This window comes from Eretmochelys imbricata, chromosome 7 (assembly GCF_965152235.1).
Source record: "Eretmochelys imbricata isolate rEreImb1 chromosome 7, rEreImb1.hap1, whole genome shotgun sequence".
In the NCBI taxonomy this organism is placed as follows: Eukaryota; Metazoa; Chordata; order Testudines; family Cheloniidae; genus Eretmochelys; species Eretmochelys imbricata.
The window spans coordinates 45,277,585-45,296,045 of record NC_135578.1 but is presented as its reverse complement, the minus strand read 5'-3'; the positions used below and the strand labels follow the sequence as shown (position 1 = coordinate 45,296,045).

General features: G+C 44.6%; 1 protein-coding gene across 1 annotated transcript in view; it reads right to left on the bottom strand.

Annotated features, from left to right (window-relative positions):
- MAPKAPK3 (MAPK activated protein kinase 3) overlaps positions 1 to 18,461 on the bottom strand; it is a 72,013-nt gene that overhangs the window by 11,659 nt on the left and 41,893 nt on the right. The window contains exons 3-5 of the mRNA XM_077821505.1: positions 6,964 to 7,103; positions 5,965 to 6,029; positions 3,761 to 3,840 (exon numbers count right to left, since the gene is read on the bottom strand). Of these exons, the coding sequence (XP_077677631.1) occupies positions 3,761 to 3,840; positions 5,965 to 6,029; positions 6,964 to 7,103 (285 nt within the window). The remainder of the gene's footprint in view (positions 1 to 3,760; positions 3,841 to 5,964; positions 6,030 to 6,963; positions 7,104 to 18,461) is intronic.

Here is an 18,461-nt window from a genome sequence, read left to right as displayed (position 1 = left end):
TTTGTTACATTCCATCCCTCATTTGTACACTGAGTATTTAGATTGTAAGCTCTTTGGGGGCATGTGTCTTGTCTTTATTTTGTCTGTAAAGTGCTTAGCACACTACAAACACTATGTAAATACAGTAATTTAATAGCAAAAGCCTGCCAAATCTCCCCCACTAAATAGGCTGGCAAATATTACCTAGTACCTTAATTCAGTTCTGCATGGTAGTGTTAAATGAGCTCCCCCTACTCCTCCTGAGTCTAAACTCGGCAATAACATTATGAATATTTGAAATGTTGCATTTACATCTGGACTACCTCAGAGCTGAGTTTGCAAGAGCTGTAAGCAGTGCCACTGCCATAACAAATGGGAGCTAACCATAAAACACATCCTACATATAAAGTGGGCTTGCACAGAAATGGTACAAGTGTGTCAAATGTCTATTTCAGGACAGGCTGTATGTCCTCTGCTGAATGGGACTGAGGCATTTCAGTGATGCTGAGGAACACTAAATAGCCAGGGGTATAGTTCTACATGGCCTTATGGAGAGGATGGCTGAGTGCACCAACTCCTGTTTTGCAAGTGTGAATACTCTATGCAGGCCAGGCATTCTTTCTTCTCTGGAATAGCCTGAGGTTCTTACCACTATTCTAAATCAGGGTCTGAAATCCAGACCTGCTTTCTGGAATGATTCTCTTCAGTACTGTGCCACAAATAATTACCAGGTACTAGCAATACATGATGCTCAAGCGCAGCCAGACCTTCCAACATCATCCTCATTTTCATTAGCAATTTTAAAACATTCTTGAAGAGAGACAGCCAACTTAAGAAATATTCAGACAGGAGTGCAAAAAATTTTTTTTACCTGCTGTTCTTACAGCACCTCAGATTGCTAATGAAAAGTGATTAGATTTTAAAAAATCATAGAATCATAATAATGTAGGACTGGAAGGGACCTTGAGAGGTCATCTAGTCCAGCCCCCACACCCTGAAGCAGGACCAAGCATAACATCCTAGACCATCCCTGACAGGTGTTTGTTTGTCTTACCTGTTCTCAAATACCTCCAGTGACAGGGATTCCAGAAGCTCCCTTGGTAACCCATCCCACTACTCAACTTCCTTATAGATAGAAAACTTTTCCTAATATTTAACCTAAATCTCCCTGACTGAAGATTAAGCCCATTATTTCTTGGCCTACCTTCAGTGGACATAAAGAACTATTGATCACTGTCCTTTTTACAACATTCCTTAACCTATATGAAGATTTATCAGGTTCCCCTCAGTCTTCTTTTCTCAGGACAAAACATACCCAGTTATTTTAATATTTCTTCATAGGTTAGTTTTTCAGACCTTTTAAAATTTTTGTTGCTCTCCTCTAGATTCTCTCCAATTTGTCTACATCTTTCCTAAAGTATGTTGCCCAAAACTGAATACAATATTCAGCTGGAGCGTCACCTGTGCTGAACAGAACAGGACAATCAACTCCCTTGTCTTACATATAACAATCCTGTTAATACAACCCAGAATGATATTAGCCTCTTTTTTTATAATTAGATCATACTGATGACTCATATTCAATTTGTGATCCACTATAACCCCCAGATATTTTTCATCTGTACTGTGTCTAGCAGTTGTTCCTCATTTTGTAGTTGCGCATTTGATTTTTCCTTCCTCAGTACTTTGTAGTACTTTGTCTGAAATCAACAAGATGAAATTCAATAAAAGGCCAATTCTCAAATTTGTCAAGGTCATTTTGAATTCTAATCCTGTCCTCCTGTCCTCCTTGCAACCCCTCCCAGTTTGGTATCAGCTGTAAATTTTATAAGCATACTCTCCACTCTGTTTTCCAAGTCATTAATGAAAATGTTGAACAGTACCAGACCCAGGACTGACCCCTAATACCCTCCCAGGTTGACAGCGAACCATTGATAACTCAATAGCTCTTTGAGTACGACCTTTCAACAAGTTGTGCACCCACTTTATAGTGTGGGCCACATTTTCCTAGTTTGCTTATGAGAATGTCATGTGGGAATGTGTCAAAAGCCTTACTAAAATCAAGATATATCACATCTACTGCTTTCCCCTGTCTCCTAGGTCAGTAACCCTGTCAAAGAAGGAAATTAGGTTGGCTTGGCATGATTTGTTCTTCACAAATCTATATTTGCTGCTATTTAGCACCTTATTATTCTCTAGTTGCTTCTAAACTGATTGTTCACTAATTTGTTCTGGTATCTTTCCAGGTATCAAAGTTAAGCTGACTGGTTATAATTCCCCAGCTCCTCTTTGTTCCCCTTTTTAAAGATTTGCCCTTCTCCAGTCCTCTGAGAACTCATGGAGGACAGGTGAGGTCCCAAAGATAATTGCTAACAGTTCTCAGATTGCTTCAGCGAGTTCCTTAAGTACCTCAGGGTGAATTTAATCAGGCCCTGCCAACTTGAATACATCTTAAATATCTAAATATTCTTTAACCTATTTTTTTCCTATTCTGGCTTGTGTTCCTTCCTCTTGTTGTTAATATTGTGTTAAGCATCTGGTTACATTGAAACCTTTTTTAGTGACGACCAAAACAAAACACCCCAATCTTCTTCATTTCTTCCATCATTAGCTCTCTTTTTCCACTAAGTAGTGTACCTATGCTTTCTTTCATCTTTTTCTTGCTCCTACTGTATTTATAAAACCTCTTCTTACTGTCTTTTATATTCCTTGCTTGATGTAACTCATTTTGTACCTTAGTCTTTCTGATTTTGTCCCTACAGATTTGCACTGTTATTTTGTGTTCATCCTTAGCAATTTGTCCATGTTTCCCTGTAGGATTCCTTTTTGATTTTCAGGTCATTAAAGCAGCCATACTGATTTCTTGCTAATCCTACTGTCTCTTCTTCGCAACAGGATAGTTTACTATTGTGCCTTTAATATTGTCACTGAGAAATTGCCAGCTCTTCTGAATTCTTTTTTCCTTAGATTTTCTTCCCTTGAGACCTTACCTACTAGTTCTGAGTTTTCTGAATCTGCTTTTTCAAAGCCCATTGTCCTTATTCCACTGCTCTCATTCCTTCCTTTCCTTAGAATCATGAAATCGGTCATTTCATGATCAGTTTCACACAAGTTGCCTTCCTCCTTCAGATTTGCAACCAATACCTCCCTGTTAGTCAGGATCAAGTCTAATATTAATTTCTCTTCCCCCTCCCCAGTTTGTTTATTTTGTGTGGAACTGGTTTCATACTTCCTCTACACAGGCAGTTTCTCCTTTTCTTGTGTTCTTTTTGAAAACATAAAATAGGAAAATATGATTCTGAAACTACAAAAACTGACAAGGGGACTTCAGGTGCGGGTGCAGAATCTGAAACAACTTAATACATTTTTTTAAATTAACTAGACTTCAAGTTGAATGTCTCTTTAATACCAGTTATGACTACCTAGATCTTTCTGTGTTGCATATGTAACTGAAAACCATTGGCCTTGATGTGGGTGGGTATTCAGACCCTGAACTGACTGGGCATGAACAGATCCTCCCCACACTGGTGTGAAACAGGAACACTTTGGCTACCTTACTGCAGGGGTGCTGGAACAATTTGTACAGTGGGGCTGCTGAGAGCCATTGAATGAAACTGTAAACCCTGTATAGAAAGGAAACCACTTCAAGCCAGGGGATGTGGCAGCACCCCTACTTCCAGCACCTATGCTGTACTGTATTCATAAATGTTATATAGATCACCACCATCCACTTGTTTTCAGTTTAACTTTTCTCCCCTGCATAGGCACATTCAGGCCTCACCTTGACATCTCTATGGGCAATGTTCATTGCATGCAGATACTGGATGGCTGTTCCGATGTCTCTCATTATCTCAGAGGCCTCTATAAATATAATTTTAGAGAAAGGTCATATTAACATTCCCACTGTAGCTCAGAGACATGCTTGGGAATGTTTCTGAGTTACATCCAGCTTGTCTGTATACAGGGCTAGCGTCAACGCTGAAAAACCTAAAATTAGCCTCAACAGCTGTGTTTTTGTTTTGAAGGCAATCATACCCCACAATCCCCCGGCAGCTCAGCCATTCTCATGAGCAGGCACAGTAACTTAAATAGTTGAGACTCCTGCTCTGTGTGTACTTGTAAATTAATGCTCTGCTGTGCTCATCAGAACAGAGTACTAAGGGCATTATTTTTTCACCAGTTTATTTTTATGTCTAATTTCTGCACGTGATACATACTCCAGCAGGAAATTCTAGTGGCCAGTGAGCTGACTGTCCCCCCAGCAACAGATTTCGTGAAGTGGAGCCTGAAAGAGTTCATCGACTTGCGGCAGCCAGAAGAGCTTTATGTGGGAGGTCATTTCAGAGAAAGAGGGTTGTGGCCTCCCCCAGCTCTGTGTGCTGAACAGCTATTCTAGAGCAAGTGATAGTTTTGGCTTCAACCCCCTAAGGTACTTCACCTGCAGTCTCTCTCTCATTTTCTCTGTTCCCACTGTTATGGGTCAACACTGTCTTAAATTCACAAGACTACATAAATATCTATATTATTCAACATTGTCTGAATTAACAGAGGTCAGAGTTAATATCTTTAACTTGGCTGTTCATTTCCTGCACAGGTAGGAGCATAAATAAAGTGATGCTCTCAGCTTCAGAGGCTGGAGGGGAAAGCTAAGATTATTTTACTGTAAGCAGGCAAACCTAGTTTGTATAGACCCATCTGGGTATAAAGCAAGTCTCCTGCTTTGGCTGGAAATTCCAGGTCTGGACTGATACAGAGATGTCTTGCTTGAGGGCACAAACTGTGCCTTGTCAGGCAGAAACAATCAAAGGGAGGAAAAATGCATCCCATTTGGAAGCTGTGAGGTTAAAACCTTGCATACCCTTCTCCTTTACTAGCTAGGCCCTGAGCACTGTGAAGCTATCTGCTAGGTGGGTGGAGAGTGGGATCTTGGGAGGTCCCTCTAAGAAAGAGGGATATTAATTTCTCAGCGCCTGTTGCGCAAGTGGAGTATTTTTCTCTTGTAGTCCCCAAAGGTTTGTGAATGGGTATCTGGGAGAAAACACTGGAGGTGTATAATGCATAAAAGTCATGTTGTTATCAGGGTAGAATCACCTACAGTCACAGCACCATTCTTTCCCTCTGGAGTCTTGTATCTGACAGAACTACACAGGTCACTCCTTAGAACTGCATCCAGTTCATGTGCTCCACATGTGTCACTCATGCCTCTTGAGAGATTCATCATAGACTAGAGATTAGCATAGGAAACTGGGAATCAGAAAACCTGGCCTCTATACCAGCCTTGCACAATGGTCACGATAATTTACAACCCAGGTATAAATTCCACTCACCTACCCATTTCATGAGGACAATAATGAAACAACGCTAATAATATTTTACTCTTCAATAAAAGTAAGGCACTTCTCTGGCAGTGAGTGGGCAAGTAGAATTTTGCAGTCATGTGCATTTATGGTACTGTCCAAATAGTAAGTAATAATAATAATTAAATAAACAACAACAAGCCTTTTGTGTTCCAGGCTCTCTTACTGATTCACTGTGGGACCTTAAACAAGTCATGTTGCCTTTCTGTACTAAGTGTTTGTTATAACCATTTATTCACAACACAGCTGAACACAACTGATGCTACTCAAGGGAGGGACTGCATGTCAGGATGGGGGTATACTGGCAGAGCTGTGTGAGGACCAGGAATTAGAACAGCAGGGGCTGCTGCAGTTTAGTACTGAAGTGTATAAGCAGATGTATGTCAGGAAGTTTTCGTCTAGCTTTCCACATTATGCCTAAATCTAGCCAATTCTGGTAGCTTCTCATTTTCTTGAGCTGTGACATTAAATTGTTTTAAATATAAAAAATAGAAATTTAAAACAAGAGGAAACAAAACCGAACCCAGTAAAGTTCCTGCAGAAACTACGCAAACATTTTCCATTTATTTTGGGTAGGGAGGGAGGGTGAAGGAAATAAAACCTCACAGACTTTCTCATGACATTCTACCTTTCTCTGTGAAAGCTTGGTCTCCTCGCTCCTGGATCCTACTGAACAGCTCCCCTCCCTCCATGCTGAAACAGAGAACACATACAAAACAAAATCAGGGGGACGAGCAAAAGAAAATCTCCATCAGAGTGTGCATCATCTTGTGTGCATGGACCTGCAGCAACTATGGTTTTATGTAAGCTAGGTAACCTGCCTGCCTGTCTCTGAGACTTGAACTTGCTAAATAATCTGTTCCTGATAGGTCCAGTGCAGATTGCTGCCTGCTCTGCCATTAAATTAAAAAACAACAACAACAACAACAACACAGGAGTTTTGAGGCCTGTGATTTAATATGTAGTGAGGCATTTCCCAGAAAACATAATCACTGACATTGGTAACATGCCACACATCTCTGCTGGGAGACCAGAAATAACAGGTCAGATGCTGGTTCAGAAGGCTGATAGCAATTCTTGTGGTCTTACTGCACTGCAAAAAAGTTCTTTAAGGTTTGGGGATGAGAAAAACAAACGAAGCAAGCAAGCAAATAAGGAACTAATAAGAGAGATATTAAACTGCCCCACCCCCCTCCCGGAGGAAGTCACCATTGCGACAGTGGCACCAAGAGGGTAGGGGACAGTGGGAAGAATTAGGTATAGTTATAGCCTGAGGGGAGCCAAATGACCTTATAAGGACAGTCAGCCCCCACGAGAATGTGTTGAGGAAAGTGACAGATGCACGTTTGAATATATGTATTAATTACACCCATGTTTCCATAAAGATACTTTTTTCTGAGTGCAAAGGAAGGTTAGTTTCATGATTAGTTTTCTTGTTCCTCCCACAGACAGGCTGCTTGGAGCAGCTGCAGGTTTCCCCATAAATCCTATAAAGAGAAAGATGCACGAGGCTACTGCATGGCAAGGCTGTGCAGCCAGGACTGCTCCCAGCTCTTACAGCCAGCGGTCACATTCTCTCTACTCTCCTGAATGTGGATCAGGGGGAAGGGACTTCCCTGGTTCGTACCATTCCATGACGATGAGGAGGCATCTTTTCCCCTGGTGTATGTTCTCGTACACATCCAGAATGTGGACAATATGGGGACACCCTGACGCCCTCCAGTGATGATCCACCTCCTGTCGTGCTTTCGGACTGTCATACAGGAGCTGTAAGGAGACAGGAGAGAGCAACGCTATCAGTCCAAGCCAGGGGTTCTCAACCTATGGGGCAGGCCTCCCGAGGGAGACATGGGAATGTGTCATGGCAGGTGCGAACTGTGTGCTCCCCTTCCTCCCCCACCCTGCTTTAAGAGCTCTGTCAGCCCCAGGCAGCCAGAGCTTGTGCAGAAGGGCCGTGCACAGCCTGGATGTGCAGATAAACAGGACAGCCAGAGCTCCTGGGCTTTCCTCCCAGCCCCACAGTCCCTCACTGGGATGCGGTGGGGCTCCAGCTGTCAGCCCCAGGGTGGCAGCAGCAGCACAGAAGTAAGGGTGACAATGCGGTGCTAAGTCTGCTGTGAAAAGTGATATTGACGAATGTCACTTTTGACATTGCCTCCCTTACTTCTGTGCTGCTACTGGTGTGGTGCTTGCCTTCAGAGCTGGGTGGCACTATATGTACTTGTGGGAGAGGGGCGTAAACGACTACAGACAAAAAGAAAGGGGGCCCAATCAAGTAAATTTGAGAACCACTGGTCTAAGCTATTCTGCTTAAATCTAGTACCTAGGGTTCAAACAGCAGCGGCACTCAAGACTGTGGCAGGAATCCTCTTTGGCTGTCCGCTCAGCCCACAGGATGCTAGCCCATCCTGAGATGTTTTATGCTATCAGAACCGACAAGCTTCCTGGACTAGTGGGAAGGCTACAGAGGGCTATTGTTCCTTGGAGAAGAAAGGGGCTGTGGCTGCAAGGAGGAGGGGCGGCATTGGGATTCCTAGATGGAGGCAGTCCTACCCTCCCCACTCCTTGCTAGGAACGTTCCCTTCCTCACTGGCTTGTGTGGGATCCTAACCCTGCCACACACATAGAGAAGCGGCTCTGCTCAGAGCAGCAGCTGTGGGAAGGGACTTCTTGGCATGAGCCCAGAAGAGGCACCATGCAGAGAGGCTGGTCAGCCAGTGAAGTTGGACAGGTGGGGAAAGAATGTGACGCTGTTCACCTGCTGGAGGGAGTGGGGGCAACAGAGGGGCAGGGGGTAGTTTCGTGTAGCTGGCAGGGTAAGTGAGCCAGGGCTGCTGAGGGAGCTGGAGCAGCATTGACTTGGTTCCTGTCCCTCACCTTAAGAAGAACAGACACATCCTTAGGGATCTAAGGGTTAAAGCATTAGCATCTAATAGCAGCGAGAGGCTAGCACTGCTCTTGGGCTTCTCCATAATAGAAGCAACTGGTAGTGTGAATGAAGTAGGAGGCCGCAGCTGTCCACACGATTTTGAAGGTTAGCAACTCCTCCTCCCCAGTCCAGCCACCATGGAGCCTGGAAAATTTAAGGTGCGCTACAGAGCCCTAAAACATAGTTTTCAGAGTAACAGCCATGTTAGTCTGTATTCGCAAAAAGAAAAGGAGTACTTGTGGCACCTTAGAGACTAACCAATTTATTTGAGCATGAGCTTTCGTGAGCTACAGCTCACTTCATCAGATGCATACCGTGGAAACTGCTTTCCACGGTATGCATCTGATGAAGTGAGCTGTAGCTCACGAAAGCTCATGCTCAAATAAATTGGTTAGTCTCTAAGGTGCCACAAGTACTCCTTTTCTTTTTGCTAAAACATAGTGAGATTTTAAAAGTGTGCAGTGACTGTGTATACAGTCCTCCATTTGTGAGTATGCTCCTTGAGTATTAACAAATGTTAATACTCAATGTTATTAAATGTACAAATGTAACAAATGTAATACTCAAAGTATTAACAAATGTTAATGTTCCCAGGGCTGGCTAGATACTCAAGCTTCTTCTCTATTATATGCGGTGACATATAACCCCCTCAGAAGGTAGGTTAGGTTAGAGATTAGCTTTCCTGATCACAGGGAGCTCTGCACAATAAGAAATATATTCCCTCCCTCCCCAAAAATATTCTGAGAAGCTTTCTGATTTTACCATTCTAATTATTCATCTGCCAGAAAACACCATGACTGAAAATGAACTGTGCGAGCCAGATCTGATGCCTGGTGTTCTGCATGAAACACAACTGTATACTGGCAGGCAGGAGACCTGAGTTCTATTCCAGACTCTTCTACTGACCTGTGGCGTGACGTGGGGCAAGTCACTTCTCTTGGGCTTGTCTACACTGGGGCATCCGGGAAAATTAATCTGAATTAATTAAAGGTGCGTTTGAAGCAGATTAGTGAAACTCCTGCACTGAAGTGCTGTGTGAACACCCTTGTTCAGAACTGAAGTGGTTTTAATTCTGTTTACCTTAATTCACTTCCAAGGTGAATTAAGCTAAACTGAATTAAGACCACTTTAATTATGAATAACAGCATCCACACAGGGATTTAATGCAGTTTGATTAATCCACTTCAAATTCATACCTTTAGTTAATTCAGATTAACTTTACTGGATATTCCCGTATAGACAAACCTTCAGTTTTGACTCCTCTTCCACTCCTTCCCCCTGTTTTGTCTATTTAGACATTTTAAACTCTTTAAGGCAAGGACTGTCTCATACAGTGCATCAGTATAGTGATTAGCATAATGGGTCTTGATATTGGTTGATGCCTTTCAGTGCTAATGTAATATTAGCATTAACAGGACTGGAGAAATAATGAAACTGGCTCTCCACACACTATTTTCAAATGCACAAAGTAAAAAAAGGAAAAAGAAAATAATTTTCTCTAATTTCTTTCAGTCACTGGGGTCTTAGGAGTTAAGTATAGGAATAGTAGGCGAAATATTTTCAGACAAATTGGCAACATCATTATCATTGGCTTTATGAGGCCAAAGCGTACCTCATGTCTCATTCGTTTATTATATTAGATCAAAACGGAACTGAAGATACTTGTTGAGAACAAGTATCGAAATGTATTCTGTCATTAATACACTAGGCATGGTGTAAAGGTTGGAGCAAGGAACTGATAGCAGCAGTTCTGGTTTCTTTTCCAGGCACAGATACTGACCCTCCATGTGACACTGGGCCAGCCATTTACCCTCTGTGCTTCAGTTCTCCCTTCTGTAAAATGGGGGCAGCGGTATAAAACTACTTCACGGGGCCTTGTTATGCATAAATCAATTAAATATTTGTGAAGTACTTTGAGATCCTTAGCTATCGCCCCTTTCTCCCTGGCAGCAGCCCCTGTTCTGGATGCAGGGAGGAGGGAGACAGGAGACATCGGAGTGACTATGGCGTTTCTACATTACTTGGGGATTCCCCCAGGCAGGAGACTTTAGGAAATCTTCACGCTCCTGGAGGTGGTGGAAAGCTGTCTCAGTGCAGCTGAAGATGAGGCTCACAGTCTCTTCCAAGGACCTGCCTCCTCTTTAGTTAAATGGCCAGGGATCCCACTGAGCACCATGGGCCCCAAACTTCTCCAGCTCCTTTCCAAAGATACAAAAGCTCCACAAAGTGCAAGATGTTCACTGATGTAGGGAGTCTGCATTGCAACATTATTCCTAAACTCAGGAGACCTGCAACAGGCCATAAGGGCTTCTTCCAATGCCATCAATTGTGACCTGAGTTCACCCTTCATAGCCATCCTCCCACCAGCCTCAATATGGCCTGGTTTCCAATACATACTATTTCTCAAAGAAAAGTCTGATCCAATTTAGATTTATATATATATATAAAAAGGCAGCCTATTAGCAGGTCCAAGTGCAGTAACTGTACTTCTTTCAGTCATCAGTCCATTCAGCCTGTTCTTTCCCTCACTACCACTATGCTGTAGCTCAGTGGCCCTGTCCATGTGGATTTTCCCCTCTGCCTTTCCTGATTTGGGCTGTTGTCTAAAGGTCTAATTAAAAGCTCATTGAGCCACATGTGCAATAGCAAAGCCCAAACATTCTCAGGGCTCTCTCTCTCTAGCCAAGGTACTTAGAGAAGCTTCTTAAGAGTATACTGAGCCTTGCTGCCCAGATGTTGCTGATGTAGCACCATTTCTTTCTATGATGCTTCAAATTCCACTCACCTTTCCTGTGTTTCTGCCCCCTGCCCCCTTGATATTTCAGAAAAGCCCAGAAAGCCACTTGCCTCTCACTGAAAACAACGAGGAGACCTTGTGGCACCTTAGAGATTAACAAATTTATTTGGGCATAAGCTTTCGTGGGCTAAAACCCACTTCTTCAGATGCATGGAATGAAAAATACAGTAAGCAGTATATATACACAGCATATGAAAAGATGGGAGTTGCCGTACCAGGTCGGGGGGGCAGTGCTAACAAGGCCAATTCAATTAAGGTGGATGTGGCCCAGTTGACAAGAAGGGGTGAATATCAAAAGAGGGAAAATTACTTTTGTAGTGCTATCAAGGCCAATGCAATCAAGGTGGACGTCGGCCATTTCCAACAGTTGACAAGAAGGTGTGAGTATCAGCAGAGGGAAAATTACTTTTTGTAGTGACCCATCCACTCCCACTCTTTCTTCAGGCCTAATTTGATGGTGTCCAGCTTGCAAATTAATTCCAGTTCTGCAGTTTCTCGTTGAAGTCTGTTTTTGAAGTTTTTTTTTTTGAAGAATTGCCACTTTTAAGTCTGTTACTGAGTGTCCAGGGAGACAGAAGTGCTCTCCTACTGGTTTTTGAATGTTACAATTCTTGATGTCTGATTTGTGTCCATTTATTCTTTTGTAGAGACTGTCCAGTTTGGCCAATGTACATGGCAGACGGGCATTTCTAGCACATGATGGCACATTTCACATATAAGGACAGTTAGGAGGAGGTCACGGTTTTGTTATTTTCTGTTTGCTTATTTCGGGAAAGGGAAGTAAGAACAGGAAAGCAGGAAAATTAGTGAAAGCAGTGAAGCGATTGCGAAGTTGGAGCATTTTAGGCTTCAGTCTGCAGAAAAGGAGAGGGAGCACCAGAGATTATTGCAAGAGAAAGAACTGGAGATAAAAGAAAAAGAGAGAGAGAAGAAAGAGAAAGAGAGAGAGAGCGAAAACACCAACTGGACCTGCTAGAGAAGCAGAACCAGAACCCCCTGACCCCAACTAGTCCCATCACTCCAAAAATCCACATGTAAGTGGGGCAATAGTCCCGCTATTGTGGGGAACTTTCCTGGTTTCTGCACTACCCTGGTGAAGTGGGCTAGCAAAAGGATCTGAGTCCTCGCTCCCACTTCCTTTACCCAGTGGCCTCCTTGCCCTTGAGGACTCCCCTTCCACTCTCCTGTCTGGCAGAGTCCTCGTAACCCCAACAAGGCTGGGCCCAGGATTCGGGGGGGGGGCTCGACCCCCAACCCTGCTGCGGTCACCTAGGACAGGGGCTAGGGCATCCCCACTCCGGGGTACTCTCTCTGCACTGGGCACTTCTCTGACCCCACTGATTATTACATACAATTTGAAGCAAATGCAATTTATTTAATCAACAATTAATTTTAAAAAGAATAAGGGGAAATGGGAAAGGTTAAAGGAAACACATCAACCCACTCTGTGGCAGGGAACATCACAAACAGTGTCTCTGGAATGTCAGGGCAGTTCACAGTCTGTTCTTAGTAAGTCCCAGGCCTCCTTCTTAGGCCCTGGCTGTGCTGCAGGGATGCTGTGGGTTGGACACTTGCTCTGGTGGTGGCCACATGCTCTCAGGCTCTACATGGCAGGGCCCTTCTTCCCAGCGTTGCCCCCACCCTGTCAGGTTTACATATCCCCCTCCGAGTCTGGCCTGCAGAGCCTCCTGGCTGAGGTGTCTCCCTGTGCTGGGCCCACTGCCCAGGCTCCCCCCCCTCGCTTTCCCCAGCTGCTCATGACACCTGGCTCCGGACTGCTCCAGCCCCAGCTCCAGCTCCACTCTACCTCAGCACGGCTGCTGCTCTGCCTCCAGCTCCCTGGGCTGCTTCTCTGGCTCTCTGGTTTTGGTTGCTACAGCTCTCCTCCCAGGACAGGTCTGCTCTGCAGGCTGCTTCTGTGACTCTGCTCCCAGCACTGACCTGCTTCATGGGCTGCTTTTCTGGCCCCTCTGACAGTGGTTGCTGCAGCTCTCCTCCCAGGGCAAGTCTGCTCTCTCTGGGCTGTGCCTCTGGCTTTGGGGCTGCAGCTCTGCTCCCATGACAGGATCTGCTCTCTCTGGGCTGCTTTTCTGCTCCCTCTGGATCTGGCACAACTCTCCTCCCCAGCTCAGCTCGGGCCCCTGCTTTCTCCTTAGCTTGGCCCCACTCTGTCTGACCCCAGCAATTCCAGCTCACATGGAGGACAGGACGTCCCTGGCCTCTTGACTCCCTGATTAGCCTGCCCGCCCTGTCATTCAGGCTGACCTGGAGCATTGGCCTCTCCCCATTGTTCCTGGGACTGCCAGTCTCAGCATCATGATTCCCCATCGACCCTTCCCCTTTGAGTACTGGGAGGTAGCAACTAAAACACCCCCACTGAATGTTAGTAAGGGGGCAACAGTCCCCTTACACACAAATGGAAACACTTATGTCCTGCATACAGTGAGACCGATGATATTGCTGAATAGCTGACTACCTTCAAAAGGCTGTGTGTAATTCATGAAATCCCTGATGATAAGAGAGTTCCTACCCTGATTGTGAAATTAACTTGTAAAGCTTGAAATGTATTCAGTGGAATGCCTATTGAAGGTGCTTTAGTTTAGACTATTGTAAATTTAAAGATACTGTTTTGCGAAGTTTTCAGATTACCCCTGAAACATACAGAGTTAAATGTAGGAATCTTAAGAGGGATATTGGTATGAGTAATGGGGAATATGTAAACAAAATGAAAGATTTGTTGGGAAAATGGGTGAGGGGTAGAGAGGTGGCAAGTTTTGAGGGAAAGTTGGATCTTTTGCTCAAGAGCATTTCCTAAGCATATGTAAGGCTAAGGTAAAGCAGCATCTATGGGACAAAGATCTAAAGTCTGTGGATGAGATGGCTTTTTTAGCTGATGCCTTCGAACAGAATCAGGCCTCTATTGAAGGCAGGCCACAGAAAGAGGGGTTTAGAACTGGTGGGAAGGGAGGATCCCATTTTGCCCCTGGGAAGAGGGAAGGGGGCTGGGAGCCTAAACAGTCTCTTACCCAAAAACATTCCTCTACTGGTAACTCCTATCCCAAATCTCCTGTAAAAGCAGAAGAGCCCAAAAGGTGCCATCAGTGTAATTCCACTGATCACCTGAGAAATAGCTGCCCTGTGCTAGGAGGAAGTGGGCAACCAATAGCTCATGTTAGTTCTGCTGTCCTCAACACAGAACCCCCCCAAGCAATTGAAACCTATCATATTGGTTCTGTGAGGTTGGCCTCTGCAGAACGAGATATGGAGCATGCTAAGGCTGTCCAAATTGATAACAGGGAATACTTGGGGCAGAGGAATACAGGGGCCCAGATCGCTCTGGTTAAGCAGAGTGTGGTCCCAAAGGCCAGTATGTTGCCTGGCCAAATGGCAGAGATTGTGGGGGTGGGCGAAAGCAGATTCCTCATACCACTAGCTAAAAATCCATGTGGTTTGGGAAGGTTTGGAAAGTGTTTTGACTGTGGGGGTAATGGATCACCTCCTATTCGACCTGCTCCTTGATAATGATTTTTTCCGTGTAGCTCAGGTTAAAGTATTTGCCTGCAGCAGGAGGGAGTGTTATACTGGGACCCCCGAGGGAAAGGGTAAGGTCTCAGGAACTGCTGAGAGAATAGGAGAGAGTCTCCTCGATTCTTCTGCAGCTGGGGGAAGCCACATGCTTCCAGGTGGGAGGGTGGTTGAGATCAACTCCTACACTGCAGCTGGAAGCAGCACCACATCAGGAAGGGATGGGGGTGTAATGCCTGCCAGAGAGAGAACTGTCCTGGTTGTTAGCTGCCAGCAGATCACAGCTGAAACAGCGGCAAAACCAGCTCTAGGGAGCATAGAGCAATGTGTCCCAGAGGAGAGCCCAGAGAAGGGGCAGGGTATCTCAGAAACCACTGAGCATTCCTGTGACTCTGTAACACAGGGAAGCAGGGTGCTTCCAAGTATGGAAGGGGCTGAGACTGGCTCCTTTCCAGCACAAGGCAACATGACCTCAGGCGCAGGGACAGGAGAGGTGTTGTCGGTGATTAAGGAAACTGTCCCACTTGTTAGCTGGCAGAATTCTGCAGCTGAACAAAAGACAGAACCCTTCTTAGGCAGCCCAAAGAACTGTGTCTTAGGAGGGGGCCCAGAGGAGGAAACTGGGGAAGGAATAGTGGGGGTACAGGAATGTCTCCTCACTAGTCACTTGGGGCAGGATGCCTAGGACACTAGGAGGATGGCTGTGTCAGCATCTGTGTACCCAGGCACTCCGCCCGTGACCCAGGTTTTGAGGCGGAACTGTAACTGACCTCCTAGAGGGAAGCAGTCACGCAGCTGACTTCTCAGGGACAGAGAAAGGGGTGATGGAGGGTACCCCAGTCCAAATCCCAGTTTTTCAGAATGCTATTTCTGATAAGGTTTTGGAAAGTAACCATGTGTCTTTAAATCAAGATGCAGCTCCCATGCTTGTGATAACAGAGGAGTTGGGATCAGAAAATTGCCAGGTGGTAGTTTGCCAGAATACAAATAACCCAAATGACAGCGAAGGGGGTGTTTTTCCCCAGGCTGGTGAGACACAGAGAGGAGTTATGGGAAAGCTGCTGGGAAAAGGTGAATCTGATCAAAGGGTAAACACACCTAGCCCAGAGAGCACAGATCACAGCCCTCTAGGGGGCAGGGAAGGACTCAGTGCTGGGAGGGGGAAACACAGGGTAACCCCAAAAGGGGAGCTGGATTTTCTACATATGTACAGTCCTGGGGTTGGGAGATCGCTCCCCAAAGGGCCAGCCAATGTGCAGGATCCCCCTGGGTCCTTATCTTACCAGACTCTGAGACATCAAAATGCCAGAAACATGATTAAATTAAGAGCCAACAAAAAGGGAAACACTGGAGGGAAAGAGAAGCCAGTGACTGATTATGTGGGAGAGAGTCAAAGGACACCACGGATAATGAACAAACTAACCTCAAATTACACTAACTGAACAGAGGGCACGGTATCATAAAGATACTTGTAAACACCCATCTGTGATAAAAATGTTGGTATTAATGTTAAGTTTTGGGGATAAGAATTTCAACACAGAGGTTAAACTTTATGATAATGCTACTTTTCAATTAATACCTATAAACAGGTTTAAAGCTTATCACAGCAGAGAAACCATAAAAAAACTGGTTTCCTGTGTGTGAATGGGGAAACTGAGGCACACTGCCTCATGGCTTAATGGCTGGATGCCAAGAGAACTATAACAAAAAACTGCCTTCAAGCTAGTCAGTGACTAACCCTCCTGCAGTAAACTGAGAGGGGATGTGTGACACTCTGTACCTTGGGGGAACACCCAGCACCCCCATCTTCATCTTTTGGGTGTCTTCGGAAGGCTCATAATGCACCAAGCATGGTTGTTATAGTGATGTTATAATAACTGTTACTGTAATGTTATAGTAAGCTTATCGGTTATTGTCACAAATATAAAGAGAAGGGTAAACCCCTTTAAAATCCCTCCTGGCCAGAGGAAAAATCTTCTCACCTGTAAAGGGTTAAGAAGCTAAAGGTAACCTCGCTGGCACCTGACCAAAATGACCAATTAGGAGACAAGATACTTTCAAAAGCTGGGAGGAGGGAGAGAAACAAAGGGTCTGTGTCTGTCTCTATGCTGCTTTTGCCAGGGATAGACCAGGAATGGAGTCTTAGAACTTTAGTAACTAAGTAAGCAAGCAAGCAAGCTAGCTAGCTAACTAGCTAGCTAGGTGTTAGATTATGATTTCTTTAAATGGCTGAGAAAAGAACTGTGCTGAATAGAATGACTATTCCTGTCTGTGTGTCTTTTTTGTAACTTAAGGTTTTGCCTAGAGGGATTCTCTATGTTTTGAATCTAATTACCCTGTAAGGTATCTACCATCCTGATTTTACAGAGGGGATTTCTTTACTTCTATTAAAAGTCTTCTTGTAAGAAAACTGAATGCTTTTTCATTGCTCTCAGATCCAAGGGTTTGGGTCTGTGGTCACCTATGCAAATTGGTGAGGATTTTTACCAAACCTTTCCCAGGAAGTGGGGTGCAAGGGTTGGGAGGATTTTGGGGGGAAAGACGTGTCCAAACTACGTTTCCCAGTAAACCCAGTTAGAGTTTGGTGGTGGCAGTGGAGATCCAGGGACAAAGGATAAAATTAATTTGTACCTTGGGGAAGTTTTAACCTAAGCTGGTGAAAGTAAGCTTAGGAGGTTTTCATGCAGGTCCCCACATCTGTACCCTAGAGTTCAGAGTGGGGGAGGAACCTTGACAGTTATAATTTCATGTACATAGTTATGAGCTGAAAATGCGTCCTCATGGCTTAAAGCAAGCCCATGCAAAAACTCTCCAAGAACAGAGAGGCAATTCACATTCGTCAGGGCATGGATGGGACAAACCCAGCAGAGCCTCACGGGAACAACGGACACTGGCTTGACTGAAAAGTAACCAGCCAGCCTGTGGTGAGAAGCATCTAAGTTTGTAAGGACACTGAAAGTGTTAAAATCAGCTTAGAACGCGTTTTGCTTTTATTTCATTTGACCAAATCTGACTTGTTATGCTTTGACTTATAATCACTTAAAATCTGTCTTTATAGTTAATAAATCTGTTTATTGTACCTGAAGCAGTGCATTTTGTTTGAAGTGTGTCAGAGACTCTCCTTGGGATAACAAGCCTGGTACATATCAATTTCTTTCTTAAACTGATAAACTCATATAAGCTTTCAGCGTCCAGTGGGCATAACTGGACACTGCAAGACGGAAGTTCCGAGGGTTATGTCTGGGACTGGAGATATTGGCTAGTGTCATTCGCTTGCAAGTAGCTGGGATTAGCTTACATGCCAGAGGCTGTGCGTAAACAGCCCAGAAGTGGGGGTTCTCACAGCAGAGCAGGGTAAGGCTGGCTGAGGATTGGAGAAGCCTAGTAGATCACTGGTCCAGAATTGAGGATTGGAGAGGCCTAGTAGATCACTGGCCCAGATAACACCAGAGGGGAATGTCACAACGGGTCACTACAAAAAGTAGTTTTCCCTCTGCTGATACTCACCTTCTTGTCAACTGTTGGAAATGGCCAACATCCACCTTGATTGCATTGGCCTCATTAGCACTACAAATGTACAAAATTACAAAAGTAATTTTCCCTCTCTTGATATTTACCTTTCTTGTCAACTGTTGAGAACAGGCCACTTCCACCTTAACTGAATTGGCCTCATTAGCACTGATCCCCTCACTTGCTAAGGCAACTCCCATCTTTTCACGTGCTGTATATATATACTGCTTACTGTATTTTTCACTCCACGAATCTGATGACGGGGTTTTAGCCCACAAGGGCTTATGCCCAAATAAATTTGTTAGTCTCTAAGGTGCCACAAGGACTCCTCGTCGTTTTTGCTGATACAGACTAATGCAGCTAT